This window comes from Panthera leo, chromosome C1, assembly GCF_018350215.1.
Source record: "Panthera leo isolate Ple1 chromosome C1, P.leo_Ple1_pat1.1, whole genome shotgun sequence".
NCBI lineage: Eukaryota > Metazoa > Chordata > Mammalia > Carnivora > Felidae > Panthera > Panthera leo.
The window spans coordinates 61,345,672-61,367,062 of NC_056686.1; the positions used below are offsets into that span (position 1 = coordinate 61,345,672).

Here is a 21,391-nt window from a genome sequence, read left to right on the forward strand (position 1 = left end):
ATATATCTGTATGTATATATACGCATATATATATATGTGTATATATATATATATGTGTATATATATATATATACACATATATATATATATGTGTGTGTGTGTGTATATATATATATATATACACAGAAAGCACTCAGTAAGTTCTTTCACTGACTGACCCGGGGTAGCTAGCCCAAAAGTTCTATAGCCCTATTACAAATTTCAGTCTGTCTGAGGTCACAGAGTATTCAGCACAACTTCTTTAACAACTTCAGTCCTACTGCTCTTACTGGAAACATTTCAGCCATGGTCCAGAGTTTATTTACGTGAGGTCCAAAATTCCTGTGGCTAAATAAAATGACTCAAAACTGTAGTCACCAAAACTTTCAAAGATACAAGCAGGCTTATTTTAGGTTCCTAAGGTATCAAAACAGGTATTGTCAGAATCCTTATATTTCATTTAATGAAGATTTAAATATAAAGAAATGTCTGCAATTTACTATGAGTACCTCTAGGCTTTCCTGGTGACTATTGTCAGCAAACACCCATGCTTAAATGGAATATCTCTAAAGCTATATTAAACAGATCAGAGAGCAGCAGTGTGATTCAATAGCTAATATTTTTTAAGTCATGGAACCTAAATTTGTTTTAAGAAAATTCAGTTATGTCAATTTCTAGATGAATCATAAATCACAAATTTTGTCATTCAAAGTATAGACCAATATTGAACATTGAAATCGCCACTCTCTCTTACCTTGAACAAATAAAAATTCATTCTAAGTAAGTGGTAAAGAATGGTAATTTTATTGATTTTGTTATCTTTTTTTATTAGAAAAGGATGGACAGCTTGAAAAGTTCTGAATTATCAGTCTTTGTAAAGCAGAAATTTTTATGATGGTACATTTCACTGGATTTAAAAATGGTAATATTAACTTTCTTGTATGAGGAAGTAAATAATCTCATGAACATTTTTATGCAAGTTTCAAACTGTTAAAATATGCTGGCTTGGATGAATTACCAAGTGTATTTCTCTTTTCAACTTTACACTTATCTTGTGAGTACAGCTGATATCCCTAGTGTCCAATCAGAGACAGGTTTTCATCCTGTTGTCCGGGAATGATGTGCACAATTCCTTTTGACACTGATGAGAGTGAATACATAAATCCATCCCACTTCAGTGAAAATTGACCCATAATTTTTTTTTACCCTGAAGAAAAATACAGTGATAAAGTTTAAAGATGGAAAAAATAGTTCAGCTTTTGAGGTGTACCATTAGTTAATGATACTTAGCAAACATTACATTTTGCCTTGAGGACAATGAGCTCCATATTGGTTTTTAGGTGCTCATGAATTCTCATAATCATGGTTCTATGTGGTAGCAACAAACCTAAAAGTATGAATGATAGGTTTTTCATATTTCAATGAATTCAAAAGTTAAAACAAAAAAGGAAAGACATGCTTTTTATATATTTTCTCCTACCACTACTCTCCACTAAGATGTTTCTTAAGAAATGAGTATATGCATTTCCTATAAAAGTATTTTATAGTTAACAATATACCCTATTTCCCACATAAAGACTATGCCCTGGTTTTGAAAAGTATGGATCTTGCATAAAACTCTAATATTGTCTTTGAACTAGTGTTTTCAAGATTTATCAGCATTTCTAAGATTTGGGGGAAAAAATTACTTGGCATAGTGAATCCAATAAGTTGCCCGTATGCCAAGTACCCCACTTCTAATTGTATCAAAAATAAAATGCTATAAAATGTTAAGGCTATCCATTTTCATTTTCTTTAATAATCCACTAAAATTGACTCATTAATTTATGTATATAATTTATTTTTAGTTTGTTTACATAATCAGCCTATAGCATTTCTGGAATAATGAATTTTATTATAATGACCACAAAATGGAGTAACCCCCTTAACCTTCTTTATCTTTGAAAGGTATTCTAAGTTCTAGTATAACAGGACTGGCAAGAAAATCTTTTTTTTTTTAACATAGTTCATAACTTTGTGTGATCTTTTTGCACTTCTTATTTTTTGACTTGCATCTTATTTTCATCTAACTTCTTACAATGATAACCTTATTTCTTCCTGCCCACATAGACAGAGTTCAATGATAAGCAAATTTCTGTTAGCTATTTTTTTCATAGTAGCACAGAATAATATTTTAAGAAAATAAACTAAAATGGCTCCATGAGTTATAAATTATGACTCAAAATAATATCAGTAGAGTTTAGATTATACTTGTTTTAAATGCAACAGAGAGTATATTTGTTAAGTGCCTCCTATGTGCATATTGCTGTGCTAGGTAAAGGGTGACAAAAAAAATAAAACACAACCTGCCATAAAGTGATTTATATTCCTAAAGACATTCACATAAAAGTCACTTTCAAAAGAAGCAGTGTATAAGTAAATTTAAATAGAAACATACATAAGAAAAATATTAGTAAAAATATTGCAGCTAAATCAGAGAATCTGATTTCTCCTAATAATGAAAAAGACCAAATCTTGGTTCTGGGACATTATCAGGGAATTTATTCTTTTATTTGATGCTGCAACTGAAGAGCAGAGGGAAACAGATAAAGAAGTACAATTCTGGGAATAATATCATTCTTTAAAAAGAAGTAAAGAGATTCCAGGAAGGAGGCTTTGGCCTTGGTGCCAAGAATTTAAGGTTCTTGAAGAAAAAAAGGCATTTTTGTGCCTACTTTGAGACAGAAACCTTCCGATGGCACATTGTAGAAAGAAGGAAATGTGCTGGAATGGAGGTGAATTAGGGGAAGGACACAAAACAATGCTTTCATATATTAGCTCTATCTATGGAAGAGACTTTGCCTTCAGTAAATGGCTAATTCATAACAGCCAAGATCAAACATAGTTAATTTTAATACTGGAATTTCTCACAATGTGCAGCAATGGTTCTGTTTTGAAGAAAAAGCTGCTGGTTAGGTATGCTGTGTTTCTACAATCACTCTTTCCCTCCTTTGGAGCTACTAAATCCCCAACATACAGACTCCATTCTCCTTCCAATTCTAGAGCCTAAGATAGGAGAAAATTAGCCTCTCTGGACCAATACTTAGAGTTCCCTTATTAATTTACCTTTGCTCATAGACTGATCCATAATTCTGGTAATTATTTTTTTATCTCCTCCTTCAGCCTTCATCACTCTATCTGCCTTTGCAATGTTTCCTAGTTCTAATTTGACATCTGCCTTGGGTCATTTCTCAAGCTTTCATTCTAGCAATCCAGTCTTTGATACTGGTTTTCTTCTTAAGCAGTCTGTTAGCATAGTGTCTAGGCTTTGATACCTGAGGACAGACTTCACAAGTACCAGCTTTCAGTGACCAATTTCAACATTACTAAGCTTTTCATACCAGTTGGTCAACTGTTGGTAGCCATGTGACAGTGAACAGAGCTCAACAGTACTCATTGGATGTGGGGCTACCTACCAAACTGACCCTTCTTTACTAGTTCCTAGAACCATAACCATTCTGTGTCTCCTGTACTGGTACAGTGGTCAAATCCAAATTTTTTCTTAACCTAACCAGTAAGTAAGTAAGTAAAGTAATTAATTACTTTAATTAATGTACCTTTTCTGGTGAATACCAAGAAAAAAAATGTAGAAGTTTCAATTTGAATATTTTAAAAACTGTGAATGTCATCAGAAGATTGAGCTGATTGTAAACCATCTTGAAGAAACTGGGAACATGAATTAGGCAGAAAATAGATGATGCTTAATTTACATAAGGAAAACATCAAGCAAGGAGACTGGAGAATGAACCAGCTGAAGTACACTGTTTATAATACAATAATGAGCAAAAAAAAAAAAAAAAAACATTGAAAAGATTGAATGAAATAAAATTTTAAAAGGCTCATCTACTACCAAAAGCTACAGCTTCTATTATGATCTTTCATCTTTCATCTGGAAACCTTCCTACATTTTCTTGTCATCTGTCTGTCATATTTCACTATTGGGAAAACTTCAGGCTGATGGGTATAAGATTTCATTCTTTACTCTCTTCTTTATATTATAAATTAAACAATTCAATAATCATCCTAACGTTTGGTCACCCACTATCCTATACAAAAGTTTGAATAACAAATGTAACTTGTTAATTCTAAGTAATTTCACAGGTATAACTGCACATAAGATATTAGGTTGTACAGAGAGACTACTCCTTGCCAAATAATCATTTTCAGCACTCAAGTGAAAATTAAAATGTCCATTAACAGTCCTACCAAACTTTGCTTTCCACAATTCCTCTCATAAATCTCTTAGTATAGTTAGGATAGTTTCCTTTCCATTTCACACATCTGCCAAGCTAATTCTCACCTCCACAGCTTTGTTCATTATATTTTTTCAATGTTACCCTTGATCTTTTCTTTTTTGACATCCAATTTTTTATGTTTCACCACACATCTGATGCTTAATTACACACACATATTGGGCCATGATTCTATTGCCTCATCTAAACAACACATTCCTAAAGAACAAACAAACAAAAATAAAAACAAAAACAAATCTCTCCACTCTCCATTTCCCTATAGCTTGCTGAGGTGTGTGTGTGTGGGGGGGGGGGGGGGGGGGGGAAAAGCATTAAAGAATATTAAACTTGATTTTTAAAATCAAGCTTTAACACTCCTAAAAAGTATCTATATTGATATTTATATGTATACAATTATTATGTATCTACTGCCTTTAAAGTATGCAGGCAAAGCTGATTTTATGATTATAAAGGTCATGAAATCTACACTACCCCATATGGTTTATCAGTAGGATATATCAAGTGTTCTACGAATGGAAAAATCATCAATTGTTTCTAAGGACTTTTAGTAGTCTTTCCATTTGTCAACTCTCAGAAAATTTCTCTCCATATCAGATTTTCTATCAAAACATGAATCTTAAAATTACAAATTTTCAAAAAATTTGGAGGTAAATAATATATCATTTGTACACATGGGATGAGTTTGCATGTTAATTTTTAATTTGAGTATAATGATATAAAACACAAATTTTAGGATAATAGATTTCAATCTTAATTATAACACAATAATCAAACTATACTATTGAAGATTCTTAGGATATTAGACTTTTTCTTCAGTAACCTATTTTAATAACAAAAACTTTGCAATGCCAAAGTGATTATGTGGGATAGACATACAGATCAACAGAATAGAGTCCAGAAATAAACCCCTGAATTTGGTTGATTGAGTTCTGACAAGAGGACCAAGATAATTCAATAGATGTATGATGGTTTTTTTATTATTATTATTATTTTTTAAAAAATGGTGCTGTACAACTGGATATTCACATATAAAGGATTTATGTTGGATTCCTAATTCATACTATATAAAAATTAACTCAAAGTGAATTGTAGGCCTAATATAACAGCTAAAATTATGAAATTCTTACTAAAAAATATAGAAATAAACCTTTAAGACTTTGGTTTAGATAACTGCTTCTTAGGTGTGATATTCAAAGTATAAGTGATTGAGGAAAAAAAAGAGATGAATTGGATTTTATCAAAATTAAAAGCTTTGATGTTTCAAATGATACCATTAAAAAAGTCAGACAACCTACATAATGGGAAAATATTTTCAAGTCATATATGTTATGAGATTTGTATTGAGAATATATAAGGAAAAAAAGAATATATAAGGAATTCTTAGAACTCAACAATAAAAAGAACCTATTTATTATAAAATGATGAAAGTAGTTGAATAGTTCTCCAAAGAAGATATACAAATGACCAATAAATACATGAAAAGATCCTCAGCATCATTAGTTATTGGGAAATGCAAGTTAAAACCACAGTGAAGTACCACTTCATACCCACCAGCCTGGTTCTAATAAAAAAGAAAAAGACAGATAATAACAAGTGTTGGTGAGGATTTGGAGAAATTAGAACTCTCACACATTGATGATGTGAATACAAAATGGTGCATCTGCTGCAGAAGTAAACAGTTTGGTACTTCCTCAAAAAGTAAAACAAAGAATAACCTAATCATCTTCCTTTAACTCCACTGCTAGGTACATGCCCAATAAAACTGAGAAGTATGTCCACCCAAATATTCCCATATGGATGTTCATAGCTGCACTATTAATAATAGCTATAAACTGGAAGCAACACAATTAGTGAATAGATTACAAAATGTGGCATAATCATATAATATTATTCAGCCATAAATATGAATGAAATACTGATACATGTTACAACATGGATAAATCTTGGAAAAATTATGCTAAGTGAAAGAAGCCAGAGACAAAAGATCACATATTTTATTATTCAATCTATATTAAATGCCCAGAATAAGCAAATTCATAGAGATAGAAAATAGATTAATGGTTTCCAGGGCTCATAAGGACTACTGCTAATGGTATGGGATTTCTTTTGGGGTTATGAAAATGTTCTGGAATTAATAATAGTAATGATAGCAAAAGTCTGTATATAAATATACTAAAAACCACTGAATCGAATACTTTAAAAGGATTAACTTTGTCTTATGCAAATTATGTCTCACTAGAGATATTATAAAAAAAAAAAACATTGTGGAGTTGACAATGTAGTTTCAGTAGTGCTTGTCAGAGTTATAATGAAATGTCAAAGATGTGAAGTGTCCAAAATAATTAATATAATGAAAAGAGATTGAGAAAAATCATTAAAAATTTTCAGGTGATTTTAGGATTCAAGGTTTTTGTTTGTTTGTGTTAATGTTTATTTATTTTTGAGAGAGAGAGACAGAGTGTGAGTGGAGGAGGGGCAGAGAGAGAAGGAAATCCACAATCTGAAGCAGGCTCCAGGCTCTGAGCTGTAAGCACAGAGCCCGACGTGGGGCTTGAATTCACTCACTGTGTGATCATGACCTGAGCCGAAGTCAAAAGCTTAACCTACTGAGCCACCCAGGCACCCCAGGATTCAAGTTTTTAAAAAGTTGTAACCTTTTTTTAGTGTTAATAATAATTCAACAATGTAAGCAAAAAGCCAAATACAAAAGTTAATTTTTTAGCATTTGACAAAATTGAAGCAGAAAATAACTGAAGTGTGCAAAACAACACATTTATCATCAGTTAACTATGCGGAACTTTCATTTGAAATTATTAACAAGATTTTAATATATTTCTCTCTTTTTGAATCCTTACTATGTATTATTTAGCAGTATCTATGGAGTCATAAAACATAAAAGTTTCAAGCTAGATTGCTTAAAACAGAAACAAGAATCTACAAAAATATACATTTTTTTAAAAAAACTGAGATATAATGCTATATCATGTAAAAAAAAATACTGACAATTATTAGACAACTGATGTTCCCTAAAAGACAGACTAATTATTGCCAAATCTCAAAACCAATATAAAACATATAGACTGCTCATGGTAGTGGTAGGAAGAAGAAACACTGTGTTTCATACCTTAAATTTTAAAATCAATGTATAAAATAAAAAAGATTTGCAATTTAAAATACACTTTTTTCAAGGAAAAAAAAAAGGAAGATGGTTACTAGGTCAAAGGAAACCACTGCTAGTTATTAAATAATAGAAAATATGGAGAGTCAAAAGATCCACATCCAGGATTGAAAGAATATAAATTTGGATCAATTCTGAAATTCAGAAAAGCCAGATGAAATATTTTTTATTAAGTCTTTGAAAAACAGGAAGGATTTATCAAGAAAATTATAATTTATCAGGTCAAAATTTAAAAGAAGGCAGGATCCCAGAAAGATAAGCCCCAACACTCAAAACTGCTTTTGTTCTGAGAATATCTGTAGATCAGGAAGAAACAATTTATAAACTAAACTACACATCTGATGGCTCAAAAGGTCAGGAATCAAAATTCCAAGCCTATGCCCACCCAAGGAGAGGATACTGCTGATATTCAAAATCAAAAGGCTACACCATGAGATATAAGCGAACAGCCCTAAACTAAAATAAAACCTGGATAATCCATAAAATCTCAAGTTTTGCTCTTTCAGGTGGAATGATATTGATGGCAATCCTTAGTGCCTGGTGAGAGCAAATGAAAATAACTGAAGGAAATAAATGTAAGCCAGTTTCCTGCTTGGTATAAAATTAGGCTTCCCCTTTGAGTTAGTTGCCCAAAAAGATTGAGAAACTCTGAATAACGAAGAGAGCTACGCTGAAGAGTGCCAGGTAGATTTCTTGCCTCTCCATGATATAATTCAGGCAGAAATTCTCATTTTGGTCCTTGGAAGTGTGGACACATGTCTTTTTACACAGAGCAAAAGATTACTGCCAAACTGTATATTTTTAAAAAAGGGAGTCAATGACTATATTCTCAGTGTTCCTAACTAATTCTAGAGGGTCAGGGTAGCATGCAGATATGTTACGATTATGCATACAGATGGAGTTATGATTATGAAAAATATAATTTTCAATAACAGAAAAGATTGACACCTCATTGAGGAATATTAATAATAAAGAAACTTTTATTTACATTTATATTTATATTTGTCCTATGACTCCTAGGAGATTATCTATTGTATATTATTGATATTAAATCCCTCATGTATGGAAATGGGACAAACAGAACTGATATCTCTAAGCAGATGTTAAAATATGCCAATAAAGTTACCATCTGGCATAATTTATAAGGGCGTCATTACAACTCTTTCTTAATTTCTCTCTTAGGTTTAAATTATTTAATTTTCCTTTACTCAACTCAATGCACAAAGTATTTGTTGAGGAATACTATCAGCACTTCATAATTTCTATCTCTTTACCTTTTCCAGATGTATTATGATATTTGGTGAATCTCTGTTTCTCTTTTTCCTACTGACCTGGGCAATTCCCAAAGTTCTCACTTCAGATTATGTATTATACTAGTAGTGCTCATTTGCTGCTTTTTAAAATTAATTCTGCAATTCCTTGCTTTCAAATCTTTCCTACCTATATCTATGGCACTAAGCATAATAATAAATGGTCACAGGTTGGTTTTTCCAGAAATGAGATACCAAGACAGAGTTAAGTGTGCAAAACTTTTATTGGGAGGTAACACCTGTTAAGGGAAAATGGAGGAAGTAGATTAATCAGAAAAGTCAAACTTTCTGCCAATCACCCTGGAGCTCCAGAGCAAAGTCTGTCTGAAAATCTCACATTGAGCAGAAATGACCAGGTCCTCGCAACCATGCCTTACTCAATAATTGCCTGGAGTTTGCCTAGAGAAAATAGTGTGACCTCAACTTGAAAGCAGAGGTGGACCCTGAAAGAAACTAAATGCTGAAGCTCTCAGCTAATGACACTTCTTGCATCTGAGCAACCACAAATGGTAATATTATCCTTGTATGTTTCTGTCCTAATCTTATTCATTTACTTCCAAGTCTTCTCTCTTTAGTCCCAATAAAATCTTGATTACAGGGGACATGTTTTATTTACTTTATTTTTGTCAGTGATGAGCAGAGAATCTGATACTTAAAAACACACAACAAATACCTGCAAAACTATTAAATGGCTAAATTTAGCCCCTTAAGTACTGATGAGGTCATTAAGCTATGGTGTCACTTTTAAGCCATCATTATTACTTCTTTGGACCCCAAAAGAGGGCTGAATTAAGCTTAAGTTAAATTACCCTTACCCTTAGGCAGCCCTAGTATATGCCCTTATATACTCTTCTAATATCTCATAATTCCACTTACCACTAAAAGCCACTATTTCCCATAAGTCTTGATACTCAGGACAACTCTGTCTCCTTTGGTGAGACCCATTAAATGTAGGCAATTGGCTTCCTGGATTCGAATTGGTATACTCCTCTCCTCTCAGTTCCACACTTTATACAATCGGTCCCTATCCAGTGAATTTTTCCTAGTTCTTCCCTCTCTCCTTACAAGTTCCAGCATAGCACTTGCTTGATTACCATTTTTAAGGCTTTAGAGTTTGTTTTAGTACTAAGGATGTTGTAAATATTCAAAAAAGACCCATTGGAAATAAACTGAATTGCTGATAGAACCCCAAAATGACAGATAATAACAAAGGGCAATTTGTAAACAATGTCATCACAAAGCTTGTTAGAATTACACAAATTGCAACATTTCAGAAACACATTGAAAATAAAGGCCGGGTGCCTGGGTGGCTCAGTCTGTTAAGCATCAGATTTCAGCTCAGGTCATGGTCTTGCAGTTTGTGGGTTTGAGCCCCATGTTGCGCTCTGTGCTGATGCTCAGAGCTGGAGCCTGCTTTGGATTCTGTATCTCCCTCTCTCTGCCTTTCCCCTACTCGCGCTCTGTCTCTCTCTCTCTCAAAAATAAACATTAAAAAAAATGTCAGTTTCCAGTATAAGAAAGCATTCTTATTATACAAAACGATGAAATTTAAAAATAAAATATCTACCCATAAGTTTCTTTTTAACCCTCCACATAATTAAAACAAGGTGACCAAAATCACATCTCCTGAATCTGATAAAAGATCAACCCTCTCTGTATTGTCTTAGTATCACTTACTGTTAAACAAGACAGAGAGGGAAAAACTAAATTCAATATTTCTTGGCTTGTAATACGGAGATGATTATTCTCTTTCCCTACCCTCAGACTGACCTTAATTTAAAGTAGGTGCATGTGCACGTGTGTTGTACACGCATTGAACACACACACACACACACACACACACACACACACACAATCCTCAAATATGATTATTTACTTGGATTTATAAAATCAGGGCAAACTCACCCTGCCATGCAAGCTGTGCTCTGCACAATCTCAGGGAATATCCTCTTATATAGAGTCTGATGTAAATGTACTTGTACACTGTACAGAAGCCCTGCTTAAAGTGAACCCTTCTCTTTTTCTTACTCACATAGGCCATGTGATAAATCATCTCACCTTTTCAATAGTAAAAAGGGAGCTACAGCTCACCAAAGATATACATCTAGATGGCAGGTAAACTTATGAAAATATGTTCAGCACCATATGTCATTAGGGAATTGCAAATTAAAGCAATAAGACATTATTAAATATCCATCAGAATAGCCAAAATCTAGAACACTGATACCACCAAATGCTAGAAATACAGGGAGCAACAGAACTCTCATTTATTGCTAGTAGGAATGCAAAATGGTATAGCCACGTTGGAAGACAGTTTGGCAGCTTTTTTACAAAACTAAATATACTCTTACCATATGATCCAGTAATCATGCTCCCCTGTATTTACCTAAGCAACCTGAAAATTTATGTCCACACAAAATCTGCACATGGATGATTACAGAAACTTTGTTCATAACTGCCAAAACTTGGAAGCAACCAAGATGTCCTTCAATAGGTGAATGGATAAGTTGTAATACATCCAGACAATGAAATATTGTTCACTGCTAAAAGGAAATGAGTTATTAAGCCATGAAGAGATGGAGCAATCTTAAATGCATATTGCTAAGTGTTAGAAGCCAATCTGAAAAGTCTCTGTGTATCTTTGGGAAAATGTATTTAATAATGGAACAGGTTCATAGGAGGACTGTATTTGAAAACATTTTGTTCTATTTTGTTTTACAAAAATAGTGTTCAATATGGCATGTATATAGCTCCATCAGTATTAGTTATGAGAAAAATAAATTTTTGGAATCAAGGGAAAAAAATCAATAAAAATATTCTAAAATTCAACCAAACCAGCATTTCTAAAGCAAATTTTACTTTAGTATAGACGACTATACGTAATAGTATAGACCATATTAGATTACTTCCAATGTTTCCAGGAACCATACAATGTCACAAAGGAATATGAAATATGAACAGTCAATGTATTAAAAGTGGTTCTTTAAATTTTTTTTAATGTTTATTTATTTTTGACAGAAAGAGAGAGACAGAGCATGAGTGGGGGAGGGGCAGAGAGAGAGTGAGGCACAGAATCTGAAGCAGGCTTCAGGCTCTGAGCTGTCAGCACAGAGCCCGACGTGGGGCTCGAACCCACAGACCACGAGATCATGACCTGAGCCGAAGTCGGATGCTCAACCAACTGAGCCACCCAGGCGCCCCTAAAAGTGGTTCTAAGTAAGAGATCCCTTCCAGAGAAACTGGGTTGGATCGCCTTATTGATCCTTCTCCTCATTGTGTTCCTAATTAGGAAGAATATATGCACCCACTCCAGAAAATGAGTGAAGACAAAGGGTATGACATTCCAAACTTCATGCTTCAGGAAGGCAAGGTGTTATTGAAGTTTTAAGAAAAAACAATTAGATCATGTATCTAGGAGGTAGGCTGTCAAAGATCGGTATCTACAAGATAGACTTGTTCTTACTTTCCATGAGGTTGGAAGAGTTAAGGTTCCTGGCCATCACTCTTTTTTACCTTTTAGATGTTTTCCCTCCTTCCTAACAACATATGACTAAACCACTTAAGGAAGCTTCAGATGTGAAGTTGCGGGAGCAGGAGGAAAGGAAGCAACTAGGCTGCCTCTGAGATAAATATGTAGCAAATCGCTTTCCTCTCCTCTGAATCTCTTTCCTTTTGGCTACAATGGGTGTGACTTTCTTTCATATTATAGCTATTCTAAAATTCATGTTTGCAATATAGGAAATAAGTGAAATAATACCACAAAGCCAACAAAGCATAAATAATGAAGAATATCTCATACTCTAGCCCAGGTTACTAAAGTTTTGCAATGGAAATTTCAGGCAAATCCAGTTAGAAACTGTTTTGTTCGGGGCACCTGGGTGGCTATTCACTTAAGTGTCCAACTCTTGATTTCAGCTCAGGTCATGAACTCACAGTTCCTGAGGTCGAGCCCCACTTTGAGCCCCACATCCTAACAAGCCCCTTGAAGAGCCCCACATCCTAACAAGCCCCTTGAAGAGCCCCATGTCAGGCTCTGCACTGAAAGCATGGAGTCTTTTTGGGATTCTCTCTCTTCCTCTCTGTCTGCCCCTCACCCTTCTCTCTCTCTCTCTCTCTCAAAATAAATAAATAAATAAGCATTAAAAAAAGAAACTGCTCTGTTTGCTATTACTCCCTATACATACATTTTCCACAGTAACCTTTGAGGAAAAGGGTTGACTATGCCAAAGCAAATTTCAAACATTTTTGGGTGTCCCAGCAAAATCCATCACAATAGTATCTAAATTTCCCTAAAATCCATTATAATAATATGTTTCCCTAAAACTTGATCTCATTGACCACCGTAGGTCTGTATTTCTGTCGGCCAATTCTTCAAGAGGAACGGCCACCTTTTGACTGTGAGCCATCGATAAATAATGTCTGTAGCAATTGTTCCAGAACCTCAGTTTCCTCTGATCCACTTTTTTTTTTAATCAGAGTCCTTACTCATGAATCCTGGCTTTCGGTTCTATATCTCCTTTAACAGCTTAAGTGTGCACCTTAAATGCTGGCTTTGCAGCATAGCATTTCCTAAATAAATGTAACTTGAACTCACTCTTCTGGCTCTCTCCATTTTAGGTTACCATGAATACAGGAAGTTTTATGTTTTTTGGACCAAGCACATTTCAGCCTCAAACAGAAGAAAAACAGACATTAGTTACTTATCTAATTACTAAAACTAGAATTCCACTCTTGACTGATCCTTTCCATTATTCTGCTCACAGCATTTTTTTAAAATGAACTCCCAGTATTAAATACTGTTATTTTATTACCTCCTCTCTTTTCCCTACTTCTTAATCTTTTTAATGTTTCTTGGATCCTAGGTTCTCTTAAGCACTCTATGGCATCACTTGTTCTTACTATAGTTTCTACTTGACCAATTGCCAAGTCACTAATGACAAGATACAAAAATAACAGAAGAATAGTACACCACATAAGTGAGCTGAAGAGACTACAGAAGAAGCCACCAGAAGATGGAACAACAATTTTACACAGAAGAAGTAAAGATTCAAAGATGAATCTTATGATTAAGGATCATTTCAATTACTCTAAGAAATTGAGCTGAAGACAACTTCTATAATGTCTTATGAATAGTAGCTATAAACAGTGAAAAATCATCAGACAATGTACATATTTATAGACTATGAAAGAATAGTTCTTAATAACATTAATTGTGATGCGGTTAGCAAAATTATCAATAATATTAACAGCTTTAGAAAACTCCTTATAATGAATATATATCCCCAAATTTCTTAACATTTAAAATACTTCCAAAGACCTGACAATGATATATTCTATGTGACTTCACAGATATTAAATAAAATACCTCTACAATATGAATATTTAATTCCTGTTTATGCACATAGTCATTTGCCATAATACAATACATACCCATGTATGTATATTAGGTTTTGCATATGGATATATGACTATGTGTATATATATATATATATCTGTACATGAGTGTGCAAGTATTTTATAAATATATATCCAAATTAGTTATATACAACATTCAGTGAAAGTCTCCTCTGCATAAAGCACATAAAAAAGCATGTGACATGCCTGAAACCAGTGAGTTTATATTCTATATAGAGGGCCAAAAGACACTTCATATGAACTTTATACTTTTATAGAGCATCTCATCTAGAGCAACTGAATATAGTCAGCACTGTGTGCTACTGAGGAAAAAGTTTTGAATAGGATATATTGGCCTTTTAAATCTATATTTTTATTCAATGGATAATTTCTGTGGGTTTTAAGGGCTTGAAGATATTCCTCTGCTATTTCTAAAACACATGTCCTCAATAACACTGAAATCAGACAAATGACAGTCTGCACCTTTTTTAGTCTTTTCTAATCATGTTAATAAAATGGAAATATTTATAGTGCAAGTTACTTAGAAACAGGTCTACATGTGAAGGGGTTTATTTATCACAAACAGTGCATTACACATTATTATAAGTTTGATCTAGTAATTATACTAGAATGTCAAGTCTTCATTTCTACCATTATTTAATGTCAAAAAAAAAAAAAAACTTCTAAAGATAAAAAAAAAAAAAGTTTGTGCTTTTTTGCACAAACTCTGGTGTCAGAAGACCTGGAGTTAAGTCTAGCAATGTCACTCAAATGTGTGGCTTTTGGTAAGTTAGTTAACCTGTAAAAGCCTTACTTTTCCTCTTTATAAAAATGACATGAAAACACCTATCTTACAGTGCTGTGGAGAATAAATTACAGAACACATGCAAAATATCTAGCAGAGCACCTGACAGCAGTAGGCAGTCAATAAATAAGTTTCTATTTCTGATGTGTCCTCAAAGCAAGACATAATTTATCATAAAACACTGAATGAATATTATACTACATATAGTATCATTAGTTTTCAATAAACTAAATATTTCTTTGTTTTCAACTGCTATGAAGATATTTTACATTACTATTAATAACTATTTGCAATAGGTGATATGAGAAAATAAATATGCAAGACATAAAATTACAAAATGGTTGTGATAAGAATAATGTACCACAAAATTATATTTGTACTTTGTTATCATATGACTTTTCTTACATCAAGAAAACCTCAAGCAGAATATTAACAATATAATGAGAATATTTAAAAGGGAATGAAGAAACTTTTACTATCGATACATAAATTACAACTATAGTATATTAAATAAAAATATTTAAAGGTAAGTAATAAACTAACCATACTTACACGTTTCCAATGTGCAAGTTTTCCTGTTCTATTAGTTTCAGGCTGAAGAAAGAGATGCTTAAAGAGACTGTCTTCATATCCTTTAGGTATAAAAGTCCACTTTGTTTCACATTCACCAATAAATTTCTCCTGATGCTTTTTATGCAACAAGGGGCTGAATATAAGAGTGGGTTGGGGGGGGGGGGGCGGGGAGGAAATTGTCATTTAGTTTTTTTGCCATTAAAAAAAAAAAGAAAGAAAACTACTCATGAATTCACTTACATCTTTAGAAAACATGGTGCTAAATTTAATGTAATATTTGTTTTCATATTAATACTACATAAAAAACTACTTAGGCACTAAAGTTTACTCATCATCATTCATCAAGGGATGAATGGGTGCTGAGAAATCTCTGGTGATATGGATCCACAAACAGTTCTGTACTCATGTCTGGCTATGTATTTTATAATATAATGGCAAGGAGAACATGACAAAGTTATCTACAGAAATATAAGGTAACCATTATGAACTCTTTTTATTATTCTTCTCCAGTAAAGAAGTAACTATATCTCCATCTATAAAAATTACTCTAGAGCAGTACTGTCCAACATAATACAATGTACGCCATCAAATAATTTTAAGTTTTCTATTAGTCACAGTAAAAAATGTAAAAGAAAAAGAGGAGATTAATTTTAATTTTGTTTAAACCAATATGTCCAAAATATTATCTGATAAATGGCATCAACAAACTAATATAAAACTTAATTGTAAAATACTAAATATTTCCCCTGTAAGATCAAAAACAAGGGAAGAATGTCCTCTCTCACCCAACCTACTCATCATTGCAATGGAAGTCCTAGTCAGTCTAATAAGGCAATAAAAAGAAAACCATAGACCAATCTCAGCTTTGAATACAGATGCAAAAATTCTAAATATTAGTGAAAAGATCCAGCGATATAAGGAAAGAATAAGAACAATATGATCAACTATTACAAAGCTCATTATATAACCAAATTAATGGAAGAAACATGTCTGTGTATACAAGCAGATGCAGAAAAGGTATTAGATAAAATTTAACAGCCAATCTTTACTTTAAAATTTTTGTAAGAGAGGGTATCAAAGTACACTACTTCAATATCATGGAGACAATTTACCAAAAAATCAGTAACATTTATTCTATTTGATGAAATTTTAAAGTCATTTGAATTAAAATGATGGATGAAGTAGGAAGTTTACAGTTACCATTATTATTAATTAGCAGAGGTAAAACAAAACTAAAAGGAAAGCATTTTTTTCCATTTTTCAAATTTTTAAAGTGAGCTCCATCTATTCATTTCTTCATGCAAAATACTTTCATTGATGATCTACAAATTAGGGTAAAATATATTAAGAGAATAAAACGTATAATGGCTTAAATAATGTAAAAGTTAACTTTGCTCTAATGGTGACTAGAGTAAGTTGGTGGTGCAGCTCTGCTCTGCTAAAGTCATTCAACCTTCCCTCACCACTATCAGAGACACTGTCGGCAACCCACATATCCAATATGTTACTCCAGCCCCTGGAAGTGAAAAACATGAAGACAAAGGGATACAACTATCATTTAAGAACTTCAAGCAGCACTTGTACGAATTACTTCTGCTCACTTACAAATGTAACAAGTCAAGAAAACACAGGATCCCTTCCCCAGCTGGTCCCAGTTGAGGCCTACAGTATCATTCCAAGAAATACCATAGCCTGGATCCATGTTTTAGAGAATCTATTCCAAGCAAGAATGTCTGGGAGATCTTGGACTTCCTTCCTCCTCTCAGAATTCACTTATAAGGCAGAAACTCTAACCCAGGTGCAATAGGTAGAGAATACTGGAACCCTGAGAGCCCTTGCCCTCAGCAAGTGATAAACAATTAAAAGGAGCGGGTACCTCCAAGAGAGTAGCAAGCTAAACTGTAAACCATCTTGAGATTTACCAGAGAGAACCAGGAGAGGGGACAGCTAAGAAAAGCCCTTCTGGGATCTGAACAAACTGTAAAACCTGGCCTCAAAGATTACTTTTATAAAGAACCCACTTTTAAAAGATCACACTATGGAACAATTTATTTTCCAGGGAATTTCTGAAAACAATAGAGTAGTCAGCTGGCAACTAATGAAAACTAGTAATAGTTGTGACATCAAAGGAGTTCAGAACGGCTTAACAGAGAAATCAGAAAAAGAGACGATCAAAGCAAGCCCTACTAAAATCACTGTCATGCCAATGGTGACTGCATCTGGCTAAAGGTTTGCCCTCTAAGGAGAAATATCAGAGGCTCCACAGTGCAAGGGAAATAAAATTTACTAAAATGGTTTACCCAAGTTATTAAACAAATAAATAAGGCCTGGGTGAGATGTTCAGTAACAAGGGTGGTTACAATGTACTATTTAAAATGTCCAGTTTTGGGGCGCCTGGGTGGCTCAGTCGGTTAAGCGTCCGACCTCAGCTTAGGTCATGATCTCACAGTCCGTGGGTTCGAGCCCTGCATCAGGCTTTGTGCTGGCAGCTCGGAGCCTGGAGCCTGCTTCTGATTCTGTGTCTCCCTCTCTCTCTCTCTGCCCCTCCCCTGCTCATGCTCTGTCTCTCTCTGTCTCAAAAATAAATAAACGTTATAAAAAAATTAAATAAATAAATAAATAAATAAATAAATAAATAAATAAAATAAAATGTCCAGTTTTGGGGGCACCTGGGTGGCTCAGTTAGTTAAGCATCTGACTTTGGCAAAGGTCATGATCTCACGGTTTTGTGGGTTTGAGCCCTGCATCAGGCTCTGTGCTGACACCTCAGAGCCTGGAGCCCACTTCGGATTCTGTGTTTCCCTTTCTCTCTGCCTCTCCCCTGCTCACACTCCATTTCTCTCTCTCTCTCTCTCTCTCTCTCTCTCTCAAAAATAAACATTAGAATTTTTTTTAAATGTCCAGTTTTCAACAAAAACTTATGAGACAGGCAAAGAAAAACAAAAGTGTAACCAAAGAGTAGGCCTTTGAAACTGCCTTTAAAAGGGTACAGATGACAAACATAACAGATAAACACTTCAAGGCAACTATTATAAATATGTTTAAAGGAAATAAGCCTCAAATAAGCAAAGAAATGTATAATGACAAGGCTTTTTCAAATAGAGATTAATAAATACACAGAAATTATAAAACAGAACCAAATGGAAATTCTGCAGTTGAAAAGTATAGTAACTGAAAGTTTTGCTAGAGTAGTTCAACAGACTTTAATTGGAAAAAGGAAAAAAAATCAGAAAACTTGAAGAGATAAAGATTATGCTGATAAACAGAAAATAATGAAGACAGATGAACAGACCCACAAAGAAATGTGGAGTACAATTAAGTCCATCAACATATGAATAATGGGAGATAGAAGAGGAAAATGAGAAAAAACCACAGGAAAAAAATATTAGAAGTGTTAAAACATTCTGAAATCTGATGTAAAACATTAATCTATACATCCAAGAGCTAAAAAAAAAAAAAAAAAAAAAGCCTAAAAGTACAATAAACACATTATAAACACATCCAGACACATCATAGTAAAATAGTAGAAATGCAAAAACAAAGGAAAAAAAAAAAAAACCACAAAGGGAAAATCCTGAAAACAGCAGAAGAAAAAGGACTAGTCATGCACAAGGGAACCTGAATAAGATTAACTGCTGACTTCTCAGCAGAAACAATTGAGGTCAACAAGCACTACTATGACACAGTCAAAGTAATAAAGAGAGGAGGAAAAAATCTTTCAAACAAGAATTTTATATACATATAAATGTATTCATACATATGTAAATATAAGTGACAGATGTCATTCTTGACTTTGTTCTCCCACGCAAGAACGACTAACAACTATTCATGGACAAAACACCATTGAGAGAATCCTAGAACAAAAGGGAAAGCTGAATCACATCTCCCAATATACCACAAAGACCAAGACAGAATGCATTAGAAAGGTAAAAGGAGTGGCTATATGTGAACAGCAATCCTTTTCCTTTAGACCAGTGCAGCACCACACTGTGAGGTCTCTTCTGAGCCTACAGTTCTTTCAGTGGGTAAGAGAGCCCAGGGGTAACATCCAGCCCCTGTAGTGTTTGTGGGTCACTTTGTGGAAGCCCCTACTCTGGTCTTACCCTATGGGGATTACAGGGGAGTCTGTGGTGCTCAACTACTGGGAATCTGAGTGTGACAAAGCAGGGTGGGACCAGCACTGGAATCCTGGCAGACTGAATTCCTACCTGCAGAGCCCAAATGGTAGTCCCAAACAATGTTTTTGCTCATTTGCAGAATCAAGTCAGTGGCACAATATGATCAAGGACCTGGCAGGGTACAGGTTTGCCGCATTTAGGCAGTCAGTCAGACAAGGAGGTTTGCTGGCCCTGGAGGCTGGTATGCTCATGCCAAAGAGCTAAGTCATAGCCCCACCACTTTAGAGCATGGTTCCTGGCATCATCTGGCAGTAAGGGAACACTAGCAATGCTCAAGCTGAGAGGTATATGAGCAGAGCTGATCACCCCCAGAGTAAATGTAGCACCCAGTATAGATAGTTCCCCTGCTTTGCCCAATTAAGGGAGTTAATTCATAGCTTCTCTACTGCTCACTGTAGTTCCTGGCCTCTCCCAATGGGAAAGCCTATTTAGAAAAATTGAGGAGTTGTCTAAGGTGGGTCCACGCACAGGAGAGCAGTCATAACCCACATGCTGCAAAGCATGATTCCTGCCCCCCCACCCCCCACCCCCGGACAGGAAGGGATGGTGAGAATACTCAGAAGCCTCTCTGTGACCTAGCAAAAACAAGGGGCAGGCAGGTAATGCTGACTGACCCCTGAGGAAAGTGAGTAGTCCCGTTCGGCCAGGGAACTTGCAGTGTGAGGCAGTTTGGGGCCACAAAGAGCCTTACTTCTTTGGAGCTGCTTCTCCCACTACACCTGGGCAAGGAAATTAATTTCTGGTACCACTCATTGCTGAATACAGGCTTCAGCTTGCCCAAGCACAGAATCTTACCAGAGCACACAAGAAGCTGTGTAGCCCACCCCATAGCTCTACTTATAGTGGCACATGAATAGAGAATAGAGCTCATGACTTTCCTTGTCTGCAGAGCAAAACTGGAAGCCTCACCTGACTAGGATATTCACTCACACTCTTGCCTGATTCAGATCCCCAAATAACGAGATGGGCAGGCCCTGACTCCTATTCTACTGTCCTGCTAGGGCAGAGAAACTAATTCAAACTACTGCAGAGTATACTACCAAATCCCAACCAACTAGTAAATCTAACCAGAGCCTGATCCAGGCAACCACAGAGCCTACACTACAATCTCACTTGGGCAGGAAACCAACCCAGCAGTTCTGTCTAGCTCATCTAAGCCAGTGGTACACCCTCAGAGCTAGAATAGTTGGCTCCCCCAATATAGACCCTAAGAGCAGTCACCACACCCAGTCCAGCTGTCTAGGGACAGTCCAACGACATTATCAGCAGTCATATCCAGACACCCAGTCTGAGCTGTCTAGGGAAGTTTCTCTGTCAAAGTGAATCTATAAAGTCTGGAAAAGGAGACTGTTTAACCAAATGTCCAGATACCAACGTAAGGAATGAAAGATGACAAAAATCAAGTAAATATAACACCACCACAGAAACTAGCAAAGCTCCAATAACTGGCCCTAAAGAAATTGGGATCTAAGACCTGTCAGACAAACCATTCTGAGTTATCCTCTTGAACAGCTCTTAAATGGTATACATGCAGACTCACTCACCCCAGGGCACAATGCAGAAGTGGTCCTTTGGAAACCGCCCAGACTTCTGGTGGAAGAGACTCATTTCCTAATTCTAAAACACTGGGTCTGAGGGGCAGGGACCTATTGGATTACTCTCCAGTATCAGAGGCTAGTGGA

At 34.9% G+C, this 21,391-nt stretch overlaps 1 protein-coding gene across 3 annotated transcripts in view; it reads right to left on the reverse strand.

Moving 5' to 3' along the window:
* The window catches only part of LRRIQ3 (leucine rich repeats and IQ motif containing 3), a 219,520-nt gene that overhangs the window by 77,569 nt on the left and 120,560 nt on the right, over positions 1–21,391 (reverse strand). For all 3 annotated transcript variants that reach the window (XR_006206379.1, XM_042952923.1, XM_042952922.1), the window contains one exon: positions 15,511–15,664. Coding sequence is in view for 2 of the 3 variants with exons in the window: in XM_042952923.1 (XP_042808857.1) it covers positions 15,511–15,664 (154 nt within the window). In the remaining variant the exon portion in view is untranslated. The remainder of the gene's footprint in view (positions 1–15,510; positions 15,665–21,391) is intronic.